Source organism: Colossoma macropomum, unplaced genomic scaffold (genome assembly GCF_904425465.1).
Source record: "Colossoma macropomum unplaced genomic scaffold, Colossoma_macropomum, whole genome shotgun sequence".
Lineage (NCBI taxonomy): Eukaryota > Metazoa > Chordata > Actinopteri > Characiformes > Serrasalmidae > Colossoma > Colossoma macropomum.
The window spans coordinates 23,141,446-23,155,821 of record NW_023494784.1 but is presented as its reverse complement, the minus strand read 5'-3'; the positions used below and the strand labels follow the sequence as shown (position 1 = coordinate 23,155,821).

At 39.7% G+C, this 14,376-nt stretch overlaps 1 protein-coding gene across 1 annotated transcript in view; it reads right to left on the bottom strand.

The window, feature by feature from the left end:
- Nucleotides 1-14,376, bottom strand: part of aff3 (AF4/FMR2 family, member 3) — a 31,083-nt gene that overhangs the window by 6,395 nt on the left and 10,312 nt on the right. Inside the window, exons 5-10 of the mRNA XM_036556945.1 lie at nt 13,541-13,592; nt 10,113-10,147; nt 7,160-7,343; nt 1,999-4,005; nt 1,790-1,914; nt 172-307 (exon numbers count right to left, since the gene is read on the bottom strand). Of these exons, the coding sequence (XP_036412838.1) occupies nt 172-307; nt 1,790-1,914; nt 1,999-4,005; nt 7,160-7,343; nt 10,113-10,147; nt 13,541-13,592 (2,539 nt within the window). The remainder of the gene's footprint in view (nt 1-171; nt 308-1,789; nt 1,915-1,998; nt 4,006-7,159; nt 7,344-10,112; nt 10,148-13,540; nt 13,593-14,376) is intronic.

Sequence of the window (14,376 nt, the reverse complement as noted above, 5' to 3'; positions counted from 1 at the left end):
CACCAAAAGTGAGAGACAACTGAGGCATGGCCTACTATGTCTGTCTTTTAGTCTGTGATAACATTTATTGTTTCTGCTAAAGCTGTTCTGTCCTATTTTCCGAGCGCACAGATGTTTCTGTGTTTCCTTTGTGGTAGTGTGCAATGTAACTGCATAGAGTGCTTTGTGTACCTGTGTTTTTTTCACTGCAGAGTCTCTGTCTTTCTGTGGGTGTGGGTGCTGCTGGTCTGAATGATGCATCTTCACGGCAGATGGAGGAGAGAGTGGCGACAGTGGTCTCTTGGTGTAAAAATAGTCCTCATGATGTCTGAATATAAAGTAACCAAAAACAAGAATTGCTCATCATGATAGAACTGTACATTGAATGTCCAAAAGTTTGTAGACACCTGCTCATCCAGCATTTCCTCTGAAATCAAGGGTACTGACAAGGAATTTGTCCTCCTTTTGCTGCAATAACAGCCTCTACTCTTCTAGGAAGGCTTTACACTAGATGTTGGCTCATTGCTGTGAGGATTTGATTGCATTCATAAGTGAGGTCAGTTTCTGATGTTGGATGCTTGGTTCTGGATCACAAACACCACTTCGACTCATCCCTAAGGTAGTCGATGGTGCTCAATTTCTAAAGAGAACGCAGTTACATACTCTTAGAAATAAAGGTGTCAAAAAGGTTTCTTTGCATGATGCCACAGAAGAACCACTTTTCATTCAGTGGATGTTTTTTATAAAAAATGAAATGTGTAACTGTGAAGAACTGATTTAAAGTTTAAAGAACCTCCACATAATGTAACGATTCAAAGAAGAATCCATAAATCAATGAAGAACCTTTACTTTTTATGTGAAGGATTTTTAAACCCTTAAAATGTTTAGACATGGATCTTTATGCAACTAAAAGCGATTCTTCTATGGCATCATAGAAGCCCATAAGAGCCCATAAAATACAATTGCCACAACTGCAGTAACTCTGCTCAAAATCTACAGATAACCAGTCAATGAATGAACACATGAACACATTATTATCTTTCATGAACAGAAACTTCCTAAATACACCATATTCTGTTATGCTTGCAGCTTAATTGTAAATCAGAACTAATATGATTTAGGAATTTTGATAAACACAGGTGCATCTGACAGAAAATGTTAAATAATGGAAAAATGTTTCAAATTGAGACACATGAGGTGGTAGGTAAATATCCAGGCCACGCATTTACAGTTCAAACAATCAATGTTTATAAACCATAAAGTGCAAATAATCAGTAAGACACTTTTACTTTTACTGCCACGAATTAAATATACATGTGATCCATGTAAAAAAAAACATATACTAGCATACAATACTATTTTAAAGCTTGGAATCACTTGTCATATTAACATTTATGCTATTTTATATGCAATAAAAATTACAGAATGTGGAAAAACATAAATAACATACAAATATTTTTAGATGTCTTATTTAATATTTCAAGAATTCTGTGAACAAGAAATAAATAAAACTATAAATACTGTCTTGTAATTATTTACACACATTATTTGTTCAGGTTTTCTGCTTTGAGATTTGATCTTCATTTTTGAAATATGGTGAATTCTGAATATTAACTTTATTATAATATCTTTCTCGATACTATACAACTTTCTCAGTCATTTTAGAATCCCAATTATCAACTGGCACTTAGTACAAATTTGTTTACAATAAAAGAGTTTTGTTCAGTGTTAATGTCTTGTCTTTTCACTAATCCTTTGGCAGAAATACTGGAACTGAAAATAGTAAATGAGGGTTTGTGTTCAAACATACTCATTCTGTTTGTTGCTGGAGTGGCTTTCTTTATTGTCACTGCTGGCTGAGTGTGAGGGAGGTGGGAGCTTTTCTGTGTGAAAATGGCTTCTCTTGCTCTCTCTTTGAGTCTCTCCATTCTCAGCCTGATTGAACACAAAAACACACACTTTAGAGAGCCAGTAGAGGCAAATTCTGTGCAAAACCTCTTTTTATTCTTATGTTCTCACCTTCCGTTTACTCCTTGCGTCTCCAGGCTCTTGCTCTTGGTGGTACTGATGTTTCATGGAAGGCTTTTCTTTAGTTTTAGCTGACAGTGAAGAAGAGGATGAAGATGAAGACCGTCTCTGTGAGACCTCGCTTGCACTTGGAACTCTGGCTAGAAGAGAGAGGTCTATCTTCACCACCAGGTTCCTCAGTCCTCGGTGGGAGACAGCAGTAGACTTCTCGGTGCGGCCAAAAGGCACCAGGGTGTAGAGTTTGTGTTTACCTCGACGCTGTTGCCCTTCGTCTGGAGATGTTACATCTGACCTGGAGGGTTGTGTTACTCCAGACCTCGGCTCTGTGGGTCTCCCATGTTGTCTCTGCTTTTCTGCTGGCCGCTGGCTGGATGTAGAGTCTGCGGGGACTTTGGCAACGTTCAGGGGCCGACTGGGCTCCGAGTCCGATTCTGAAGAAGATGATGAAGAAGAAGAAGAGGAGGAAGAAGAGGATGAAGAGGAAGGAGATGGCCTTATGGGACAGACGACAGGAGTGGGAGAGGGTGGAGAGAGTGGAGGAGAAGGGTTGGAGTCTATCACTCCAGCGTGGGAGGATTCCTCACTGCTCCTCCTTTTCTTTTTCCTCCTCTGCTCCTCACGCTCTGGTCCGCTGCGTTCGCTTCGTGTATGATGCTGGCTGTTGGTGTGGGGTCTCTGCTTGGGCTGTACTGCCTGCCATTCAGTGTTTGGCTCCTTCCTCCTCCTCCTCTTCCTCTCCCTCTCTTCTCCCTCTCTCCTCCTTCTTCTCTCCTCTTCCTCGTCCTCTTCTTCAGAGCTGCGGACCCAGCGGCGCCTGATCAGCTGCTCCTCCGCCAGCCTCCCCTGTTTCTGAGCTTCTGCAGCCTGGACCAGGGGTCCTCCCTGTGCCTTCCTACGGCTATGACCCTCCTGCTCTCTTTCTCTAGGCTTCTGCTCAGACGGCCTGTTGCTGGGTACCTCCCTGGATTTTGCTTTGGGTTTCGAGCTGGGGCTGAGTCTAGAGCTAGGCTTTGAAATTGGCCTAGATGAAGTCTGTGGGTCAGGCTGAGGTGGAGGTCTAGAGCCAGAACTGTGGAAGGAGCCACTGCTTGATTCAGTGGGGGCTAAGTGCTTGGATTTGGACGTGGGGCTGTGCTTTGGTTTGGAGTTTAAACTCTGGTTAAATTTGCTCCTAGGATCACCTGGCCTGTGGTTTCCCTCAGTGCTGGGGTTAGTGAAAGACAAATGCCTGGGTTTTGCTTTAGGGCTGAGGTTTGGTTTGGATCTGGACTGAGACTGATGGTGAGGACTTGATCCAGTGGGACTGGACCTGGATTTGGACCTTGAGTCAACGCTCTGGGCTTTGGGCCTGCGTGGAGTCTCTTTGTGTTTAGAATGATGTTGCGAGAGGCCAGGTGGTCTAGAGTCTTTGAGTCGAGAGTCATTAATACGTTCAGTGTTTTGGTTTGGAGGCACCCATGGCCTTACTTTAGGCTGACGCACAGGACTGGAGGTAAGCTTTGGTTGTGTAGGACGCCTGGGGCTTTCCTGGTGGTGAGCAGAAACCTGAGGATAAGAAGTGAGTCTTGGAGAAGCAGAAGCAGGGACAAGGCTAGGGCTAGGGCTTTTGGGTGGATGGAGGGGTAAAGGACTTGGGGTTCGGCTTACTCTTAGGCTGGCACCTGGGCTGGGGCAAACACTTGGCACTGGGCTTGGCACAGGGCTAATTCCTGGGCTTGGATAAGGGCTATATGCAGGACTAGACGGAGGACTATGCCTGGGGCTGTAGTCAAACCTAGGGCTAGGAACAGGGCTGTGGCTTGGGCTGTGGTCCCGTCTCGTCACAAGGCTGGAATCTCTCTCCCAGTATCGTCCCGGAGATGGTCCTCGGCCAGAGTCAAAAGTCACACTAGAGTTCTGACCTCCTCCTGGGTCATGATCCACTGATTGTTGGTTCCTACGAACAAGCCACTTGTCCAGCTGCCAGTGCGTGAAGGATGGGTCCTGGTAGTGGAGAGGCTAAGTGAGTGAACACAGATGTCCAATTTTAAGATTAGAGCATATATTATGGTTTCTTATCATACTGTTACATTAGTTACATGTAATATGTTGAATTCACTCAACTACTTTTAAGAGAAGTGATAAGGATAGCACAGCACTTCCATGCTTCAATCCAGAATTGTTTTAACTGATACTTAAAGTTTTAGTTCAGCGGTCACCAACCCTGCTCCTGGAAATCTCCCTTTCCACCATACCTGCTCCAGATAAATAATTTTTCAATGCCTTGATTGGCTGGATTGGATGCAATAGTGTTTGTATGTGGAAGGGCATGTTAGATGTAGGAACTACAATGTGCAGGAAAGTAGATTTTTAGGATAAAGTTTGGTGAAAATTGATTTAGTAGCAAAGATACGAAACATAAGAAAAGAGAAATTTGTCAAAGGTTGAGAAAACTGGAGCATCCATACTATTGTTCGATTGTATAGTTTAAAATGGCACCACAGACTATTATGACATTAAACACTTCTCAAACACTTGAGACAATCATGAAGCTAATTCAAAATCTGGAACAAGAACTTTATTTTATATTGATTAAAAAGTACAATTTTTTTATACTCTGTAAAATATCTGTAAAATAAAAACAAAATCTGTTAACAGTAAAAGTATGTTTTGGTAATAATGGTACAAATCTGTAAAACTGGAGTCATTTAATTTGCTAGAAATACTGCCTTTTACTATCATTCATCAGTTTCACTAGTTCAACTAGTTGTTCTGACATACAGTATTTTACAGTAGTAATAACAGTATCACTTATTAAAATAAATGTTTGTGAAATAAAAGTGGTAATTTGTTTTTGTGTATTTACATTCTTTTTGTGTAAATTAGCAATAGCAGTGTTCAAATGCAGTATATGTGTGGTTCATTTACACACACTTAACCTTTTTTTCAAAAAACAGGAATTGACCATTACATTTTACAATACTTTGAGAGTAAAAATATCTTTCTTTTTTTACAATATAGGCTAGACGTTTTGTGACCTACACTGAGAGTAAAAAAATTAGGAAGAATGTGGGTGAGTGGACTAAAATGAGACTATTGACAAAACAGCATGGGCTTTAGAGAGGCTGACTGAAAGAGAGCAAAATGGACCTGAGTTTGAACAGATAAGATTAAGATTGAAAGAGACAAGAGGGAATTGAGTAAACAGTTGGTGTGGGACAGAGAGAGAGAGAGAGAGAGAGAGAGAGAGAGAGAGAGAGAGAGAGAGAGAGAGAGAGGGGGGAGAGAATCTGGGGAATCCACCTTGACATAAACATCACTCACCCACCCCTTTCATCACCCTCTTTAAGTAACACATCAAAACAAGGCCTTTACACTAATACAACAGCATTCATCATACAAGATTCCATACGCCAATTTTCCAAATCTAAACCTATTGTTCACAGGCTCTACTAAGTTAATGATTCAAAATTTTACACATTTCTACACAAATTTTAACATCTGAACTAAATGAAGATAATGGGAGAATACTCACTTGCAGGCATATATAGGAATGAGGGCAGTCTACTTTTCCCTGCTTTCTCTCTGCTAGCTGACCAGTGCTAATTTAAACCTCCACTCCTCTACTCAAACATCCCCCCCTTCCCCATCCCTCTCTCTTTCCAGAGAAGACACTGCATCTCTTGTGCCCTCTCTCTCTCCCTCCCCTCCTCTCCCTCTCTCCCACCCCTCCACTCCAACACCCCTCTCCCCACCACATCTCTACCTGGAACTGTGCACTCTTTCCAAGCTTTCCTCCTCAGAGACACTTCCACGGCTGCACATAGATGAAAAACACATGGTGCTCCCTCCTCCCCACTCCACAGGCTGCCTTATACTGCATGTTCAGTAGTAAAGCCAGCTATGTCACACAGGCACCTTCATTCATACAGTACTGCGGGTCTCCGCCAGCGGAGCATGCGAAAGCCAAGCCTCCTGCCTTCCCCCACTTTCTCTGACAATTACACTCCCCTCCTCCTTAAATAAAGACCTATTCCACTCAAAAGCACTACACGTCAGCTTAAAGTGAGATGAAAACAAATCTACTGTGTATTGGGATGGGTGATATGGCCAAAATATAATATCCTAATAACTGAAGTCATTTGTGTGATTCTTGAAATGTGTCACAATATTAAATTTTTTCTGAACAAACACAATGCACGGCAAAACATTCATTCATTCATTCATTCATTCATTCATCTTCTAAGCCACCTATCCTCCTGGGGGTGCTGAAGGCCTATCCCAGTGGTCAATGGGCATAAGGCAGGAAACACACTGGATAGGCAGCCAGTCCATCGCAGGGCAGATAGCAGTAATGTTGCATTTCAAAACAAAGTGAGCTGATTTTTAAGTTGTCTTATTTGACTTATTTTTTACATTTATTTTATCATATAACACTGTGCTTCAAAAAAAAAAAACATAAAAGTATACATTTTTCTGATTATTATTTTTATACTTCGTTTGAGCAGAGTGGCTGTTCCTTACATTGTGTGGAAATTTGACGGTGAATGGACCAATAGAAATGCTCCAAAATTGCTTGGGATTAAATATCTTTACATTAACTGACTTTAAATATGAAGAAGGTTCTTTCTTCATATGTGGAATGACATTGTTGGGATTCAAACTCATGAACTCCTGACAACAAAGCGCCAGTGTTCTTTAAGTACTGATGACATGTTCAGAAAAGCTCAAAGAAATAATTATCATAATAATGATATCATATTGTGATATTGGCCTCCCTACACTGTGCATAGATTTTATTCAAGTCATTTAGATTTATAGTAAACAACTGCTGGAGATTCAGAAATTTCAGTAAGTTTGATCTTGAAGAGACCACCACATATTCTGTTTATTGGACCACTACTGCTTCCTATCAATTTGGTCCACAGGGAGTCCGCATGTTGAGGTGACACTGAAACTCTAAATTCTCAGTGGCCTGCAGACCCCCCCCCCTTCACACGCATTCCTAATCCCCCACACACTCCTCCTCCCAGTGCTTCCTCCTCCACTCTCCACCAAACCGCTACACCTCCTATTCAACAACAACCACCAGGAGTTTCCCCAACAATCAAGGGAAAGCAGAGAGAGACATGATGAACAGTGGAGAAACTGAAGTGCAAAGGTGAAGATGTACCTCTTTGCTGCAGAAGCTGGGCTGTGCCTGGCTGGCTGCCCCAGGCTGGGAGTGCGTCCGTGGACTCGGGCTGAGCGACCGCTGGCTACTGCTCTCTGACTCGCTAGAGGAATCAGATCCTGAGGAGCCCGAGCTGGAATGTCTCGCCCTCCCGCCATGTGTGTGTGTGCGCTGCCCCGACAGGCTGTCAGTTAATGTCCGCACACACACACACACACACACGCACAGACACACACACACACACACACACACACACACACACACACACACATACACATACATAAATACATATACACACATCAGTTATGGATCAACACAAGGACACATGCACATGAGTTTCATGTGTACATATAAGTAAGATACATGTACACAGACAAATGAAACATATTAACCAGATAGAACAGGATAAAAAAATAATAAACCTTGAAGGATGGAAAAATATCAAAACCTACACTATAAAAAAGGTTTGTCAGTTCAACCTAAAAACATCCATATCATAGCCAAATATTCCTTGCTTCCTTGAAGTAAAAGAGTTTAATGTAGTATGTAAACACTTTTGAAGTTTTAAAATGTCTTATTCCTTACACTCCATCTATGGAAACAGTCCGTTTTGAACTTACTGGTTTTGTGATTTCATGAAAAGCAATACATTTATATAACCATGCAACATTGTATATGCTGCTCTTTGGAGGGAACAAAAGTTTACACACAGGCAACAGGCCTAAACTGGATTCAGAAGACTACTGAACTAAGCTCACATGGGTTGCACTGCTGGCACGATAGTCTGCACCAACACTGGTTATTTGGGGATTCTATGGGGAAGTTTCTGCACCCTCAGCTGAGCTTTGGGGTAAACACATTTAGGCAGTCTAACATGTACCTGAGACCAGTGCTGTAGTTTCAGATAACTTTTTAGGCATGTAAAATGGCTTCAGTACACTCTTTATAAAAGTTCTAAAGAGTTCTTTAGCAAGGAAAATTGTTCTATTAAAACCCATGAGTTTTATATAGAACCATCTCATGCTTAAATGGTTCTTTGCATGGTGAAATGTTCTTTAGACTGATGGAGTATATGTTGCATATGGTTCTATATAGAACATCTTTGAAAAATGTTCTATATAGCAAAAAAAGGGTTCTTCTGTTGTTACACGCACATTCTCCATCAATATGAAGAACCATATCATCAAGCAAAGAACCAATTCCTTTACTAAATATCTTTAGAACCTTTTTAAGAGTGTACTATATTGTGTAGTCTTACTGTAGTGTATTATGAAGACTACATAATGCTTACAGCTATGATAAAGTATATAGTGAAAGCATTAACAGTAACACTTTCTGTGAATGTCATGTCTATGAAAAACTATGAATACATTTGTGACACATTATAATTTATTCATATGACATTCTAAATTGTTAACGTAAGTTGTTCTAAGTAGTATTCATAACATGTTATGTTGTGAAAACTCAGTCCCAACTTGCAGAGTGCATTCTAATAAACCTGACTAGTCATAATTGTCTCTTAAATATTAGCAATGAATTTACCTCCCAGTAGGTGTTCTTATTTTTTTAGTTTTAGCTAAAGTACTACTTTACTTTGCTACTTGGATTGTAAATTTCCTTTACTCTATATGTAAATAGATTGGAGTAATATGTCATATGCAACGGTTTAAAGCAACCCCCAATCAAATTACATGTTTGTTGAATTTCTAAGTGAAAGTGAAACTCCTCAGTTAAAACTGAATTTTCCTCATTTGTTTTTTAAATAAAATTGATGTAGCATGTAAAAATTATTAAATTTAAACATGTGCCATTCACTCCCCAGTCCATGCAGTCCATATATGGAAATCAAGTGGTAAAAACAGCCTGTTTTAATTCCACTGCTTTCATGATGTCACTAAAACTAACGTGTTTACATATATCCACCGATTCAGCCTGCAGCAAGAGCTAGGAGTGTTTCAGCCCACACTGCTTTTTGAATCAAGCAGAATACAGGGCAACCAATCAGAAGAGTTGTCATATATAGTTACATATATCAGTCTTAAAGGCAGAGTAACTAAAACAGCCTGTTTAATTCACATTAAAGTGATAAACAGAGGCTAGAAAACGGTCATGTAAAAATAAAACCACACAAGTGTGGACCTCAGGGAAAATAAATACATGGAAAAAAAGTAGAATATGGGCTTTTAAGCCCATCTTCTACAGGGAACAAACTTAAATATGGCATTTTTCTGAAAATTATGCTGCACAATTTCTAATTATTTGCTAAATTTAACAAATTGGAAACATTTAAACATAAAATATAAAATGTACCACAACTTTTGCACAGACCACATTTTAGGTTATAAGTTTTTCCATGGGACATTCAACAAATAGCAGGTAATTGTGAATTTTCTTTATCTATAAGAACAAGTATAATACTTTATTATAACTACTTTATTATACTTTAGCACATTACAATACATTAAAATGACAAAAACTAATATTCAATTTCAGATAAATAAAATTCATAAATTGTTAAAAGAAATTAAGGCATGGCTCAGCATGACTAGGCAGGTTATTCACAATACACTATGCAAGTTGGGAGTTTTTTCGGCACTGACAATATAATGGATTATGAATACTAATAAATCATTATGTTAACAATCCATAATGCATAACAAACACGTGTATAAAGTGTAATGCATTTTAATGGACGTTTACAGTCATTACAGCCTTTGCTCCTTATGAATACACTATGATGTTATAAATATGTTTGTGGTTTCTTATTGTCATGATAGTCATGGCATACATAGAAAGTGTTACAACATTAACATCTCTGTCACACATACACTGTTCACTCTCACATGCTAACTATAAGATGGCATATGTAGTCTTACAGACACACAGGAGCAGCATGTTTGTTTATTAATCCAGTACAATATTAACATACACATGCACAAACATGCATACTTACTTGTGATGATCAGCCCAGGATGCCAGCTGATGCCCCTTTTGAGAAGATAAAAACAAATAACTGAGTTTTAAAGGTTTTCAACCAGATGTCCATCACAAGCAACACACAGTCAGACGTACACTGAACGCAGCAGCACAACAACTTCAGATATACTGGTACAGAAAGGTCATGAGCTCAGAGAATAATACAGCTGTGACTCAACCTGCTATGACTCATAAACAAGAAGCCCGACAGCGAGCTAAAGACACTCATATACATACGTAAAAAAGCCCACACACGTTCACGAAGAGCTGATTTTCTTTGTACTGCCTCAACAGTCTGACTCAACTATTAGACTCGAATAATTACCTCAAGATGTCCAGTTCACACACACATATACACACACCCATGGAATGAACATTACACAGCCCAGAAGAGGAGAGTTAATAGCTCTGCTTTAAAACTAATCAGCCACGTTGTTATAGACTGAGAAGGACTTTTAATGAAAGATGAGAGGAAGTCGTGTACATGCTCTCCAAGAACTAGGTCAAGGCTGAGAGGTGAACACGTGTGTATGAAAGCACATTTGAGGCTGGTCATATGCATGTCTGCACAAAGGATGCCGTTTATGTCTCACAGACAGTCCATAGAATTCCTGCAGCTGAACTCCTATTGACCTCACGCAGGCCGAAGGGAGGCACTCTGTGTTCACACAGTCACACACGCACACACTCCCCACTTGTGGGCATGTGAGCAAGATCAACTGAAGCCTGAGCAATCACAAATAAACATGCACAAACAGCAGGACAGAAGAGGTGGGTGACCACCAAGGTGGCAATACTTGATATGGGTGAAATGACACACAGATCTTTTTTGACCGGTTTTTATTAGAGTTTTTTTTTTATTCGAACCTCACACTATGTGGGGAAAATGAACATGTGGAACACCCTAGCACATTTCCAGCACCTTCTATTAGCCAAAGTACACAACATTACTTGCTCACATTTGCTCAAAATATTTACGTCATAAAATTGCAACACAGACCTGACGAAATAAAAACAATAAATTGGCCGACTGCCAGTTGCATGCCACGCCACCCTCTAACAAAACAAACCCCCAAAATCACAACCCTTAGAATTCATAAGCTCCTTAGAACCAAAGCCCATACATTTGAGTCTGTGTGTTTCCATTGCATAAGCCCCGTCCTCTCTGCTTACTACACTCTGATAGGATGAACCCAGATGCCTAATTTTGATCATCAGTTTATGCCACGAAAGACAGTAAATGAGAGAAGAGAAGCCTTAAGAGTCTCCTAGGAAGCCTTGGATGAGAAGCCTTAAGAGTGTTAATACTTGGCTACTTGAATTCTGTTTGTATGGAATCATGGAGGACTTCATAGGCCCTTTATGAAAATGTAATTTCTATATTTAAAACCTACATAATGTACATAATTTCTCTCTCTCATTAGTGAGTCTAGTATCTGAACTACTGATCCAGTATGACCACTAGTATCACATGCGCTTTTTTAAATACTAGAATCGGAGTACAAACCCAATTTCAGAGAAGTTAAGACAGTAGGTAAAATGCAAATAGAAATAGAAAGCTGTGATTTATAAATCTACTTTGTCCTGTATTTGAACAAAACAGTACAAAGACAAGATATATAATATTTTACCTTATCAACTTCTTTGTTTTTGTAAATATATGCTCATTCTGTAATTAGATGGGGTAATGTAAGACTAGAAACCCTGCGAAATGTTCAGAAAAGATCTTAAACAGGTGATGCAATTATGCTTGGAAATAAAAGGAGCATCCAGGAAAGGCCTAATCTTTTATAAGCAAGTATGGGTCGAGGCTCGCCACTATGCCAAAAATACACGAGATTGAAAGAATTCTAGGTATTTCATCATCTACAGTATATAATATTATCAAAAGATTCAGGGAATCCTGAGAGATCTCCATGCGTAAAGTAAAAAGCCAAACACCACAACTGAAAGCCTGTGACCTTTGACCCTCAGAAGACAGTGCATCAAAAACCAGCATGCTTCTCTGATGGATCTTACCATATCGGTTTGGGAATACTTTGATAAACCACCACCTGTCCATCCACAAATGCAAGTTATGTACTATGCATAGTGGACGTTATATGCCAACAACGTCCAGAAACGCTTCCGACTCATCTCAAATGGACTGATGTACACTGCAATTGTGTATTGTGGTCTGATGAGTCAACGCTTCAGATTGTTTATGGAAATAATGGATGAGCCAAAGAAGAAAAGGACCATCCATATTGCTACCAGTGTAAAGTTCAAAAGTCAGGGTCTGTCATGGCATGGGGGGCCATTAGCGGGTCACCTGCACATCTGTAAAACCACCATTAATGCTGAACACATTTCGGAGCAACATTTGCTGCCTTTCAGATGTTGTTTTTTTCAGAGACACCAATGTTTATTTCAACATGACAACATTAAGCCACATTCTGCATGTGTAAAAACAGCATGACTGCCTAATCACTGCTTTCGGGTTTTATTAGCATTTCACATACTGACCCATACAGCATTTCACATACTGTTTACAAAACTGGGTTTGTATTTTCTACTATACAAATTGTATGTACTTCATGAGTACATGCACACAAACACATAGTAGAGGCGTATGTATCAGAGCTGAGGTGAAAATACACCATAATTCTTTTTAGGACTTTGCACATTTTAAATGATATTGTCCTTGAATGTTTATATAATTACACTTTTATAGTTTTATACAAACTGCAAGTGTAAGAAACAGTGTTGAATAGTAGTGGTAAAAATAAATGATGCTTGGATGCACTGTTTTTCTCTCTTGAAAGACTCAATTCACAAAACATTGTAATCAGATTGTTTTATAGGCTCTGTATCTCCATTAATGTAAATAAACTCCTGCACACCCAGAGAATTTATCAAGTAGAATCCTTTGGCACAGCTCAGCTTGGAAGAGAAAAGGCTGATCCAAAAATATTTCAAGGTAGGTTCTACATAGTAGCAAAAATGGTTGTTCTATTGTTACAATGTCAAACTTGTAACAATAGAAGACCCTGTTTCGGTGCTATATAGAACCATTTTCAAAAAGGTTCTATGTAGAACCATATACAACACATTCTCCATCAGTGTGAAAAAACATTTCACCATGCAAAGAACCATTTAAGCATGAAATGGTTCTTATAGAACTCATGGTTCTAAATAGAACCGTTCTCTTTACTAAAGAACCCTTGAAGAACCATCTTTTTAAAGAGTGGACTGTAATAAAAACATACAGATTCAAATCACAGAAAATAAAGGATCCTGAAAAAGATTTAAACAGAATTTGTGACAAAAATAAAACTTCACAGGGCCCTACTTAACCAGAGGCTAAGTTCATGTAGATGACTTTATTACTGAACTGTTCTAGAAGGTTCTGAAAAGCGTTCGTACCTTGTCGCCATCGTCTTCATCACTGCTGAGCTTCAGGTCATCAGCGAGCATGCTGGAAAGTCAAAATGGAGAGCAGGAATGATGAAGCCTGAATATTGAACCATGTCACACACACTCAGTCAGACAGCAGAATATCACTATGTGAGTGTGTGTGTGTGAGGTGGTGAAGTAAACAGTGCATGCTCCGTTAGTTCTATACCAAAACACACTCATAAACACACCCTTCAGAAGCAGAACGGCAGTGTGGTTTGATTGTCGTGCGGAGCTGAGCTCTCTCTGGTTGTGTTAATTTCCTTTTTAATTGGACGCTAACTCCATGAAGTTTATGGACTTAATGAAGTGTGCGTGGAGCGAGGGAGGACACAGCCAGAGAGAATGCCCCAACCCTCCGTATCAACTCAGCCTTAAAACAGCAGTAGGGCTGAAGTTGTAAAATTCTAGCTCTCCTCCTCCTCCTCTCTCTCTCTCCCTTGCTCTCTGTCTCTCTCTCTCTCTCTCTTTCTCTCTCTCCCCCTCTATCTCTCTCTCTCTCTCTCTCTCTCTCTCTCTCTCTATTATATTCACTTCTTTACTCCATCTCTCCACCATGTACCTTATACAGTCGCCTCAATGCATTTGGATGTTTGTGCCGTATTTAAAAATGTATTAAGTTAATTACACAGTTATTTTAAACAGAACATTCCAAGTCTGTGTTCCTCTTTTAGGTTAAGTGTCAAAAGGAGGCTGGTGTGTTTCAAATTTTGTTGTATGACACATTTCTTTGCAGACTTCTGCAGGTTTGGATCCAAAATGCCTGTGTACACTTCTGAGTTCCTGATCCATCAATGAACAAAACC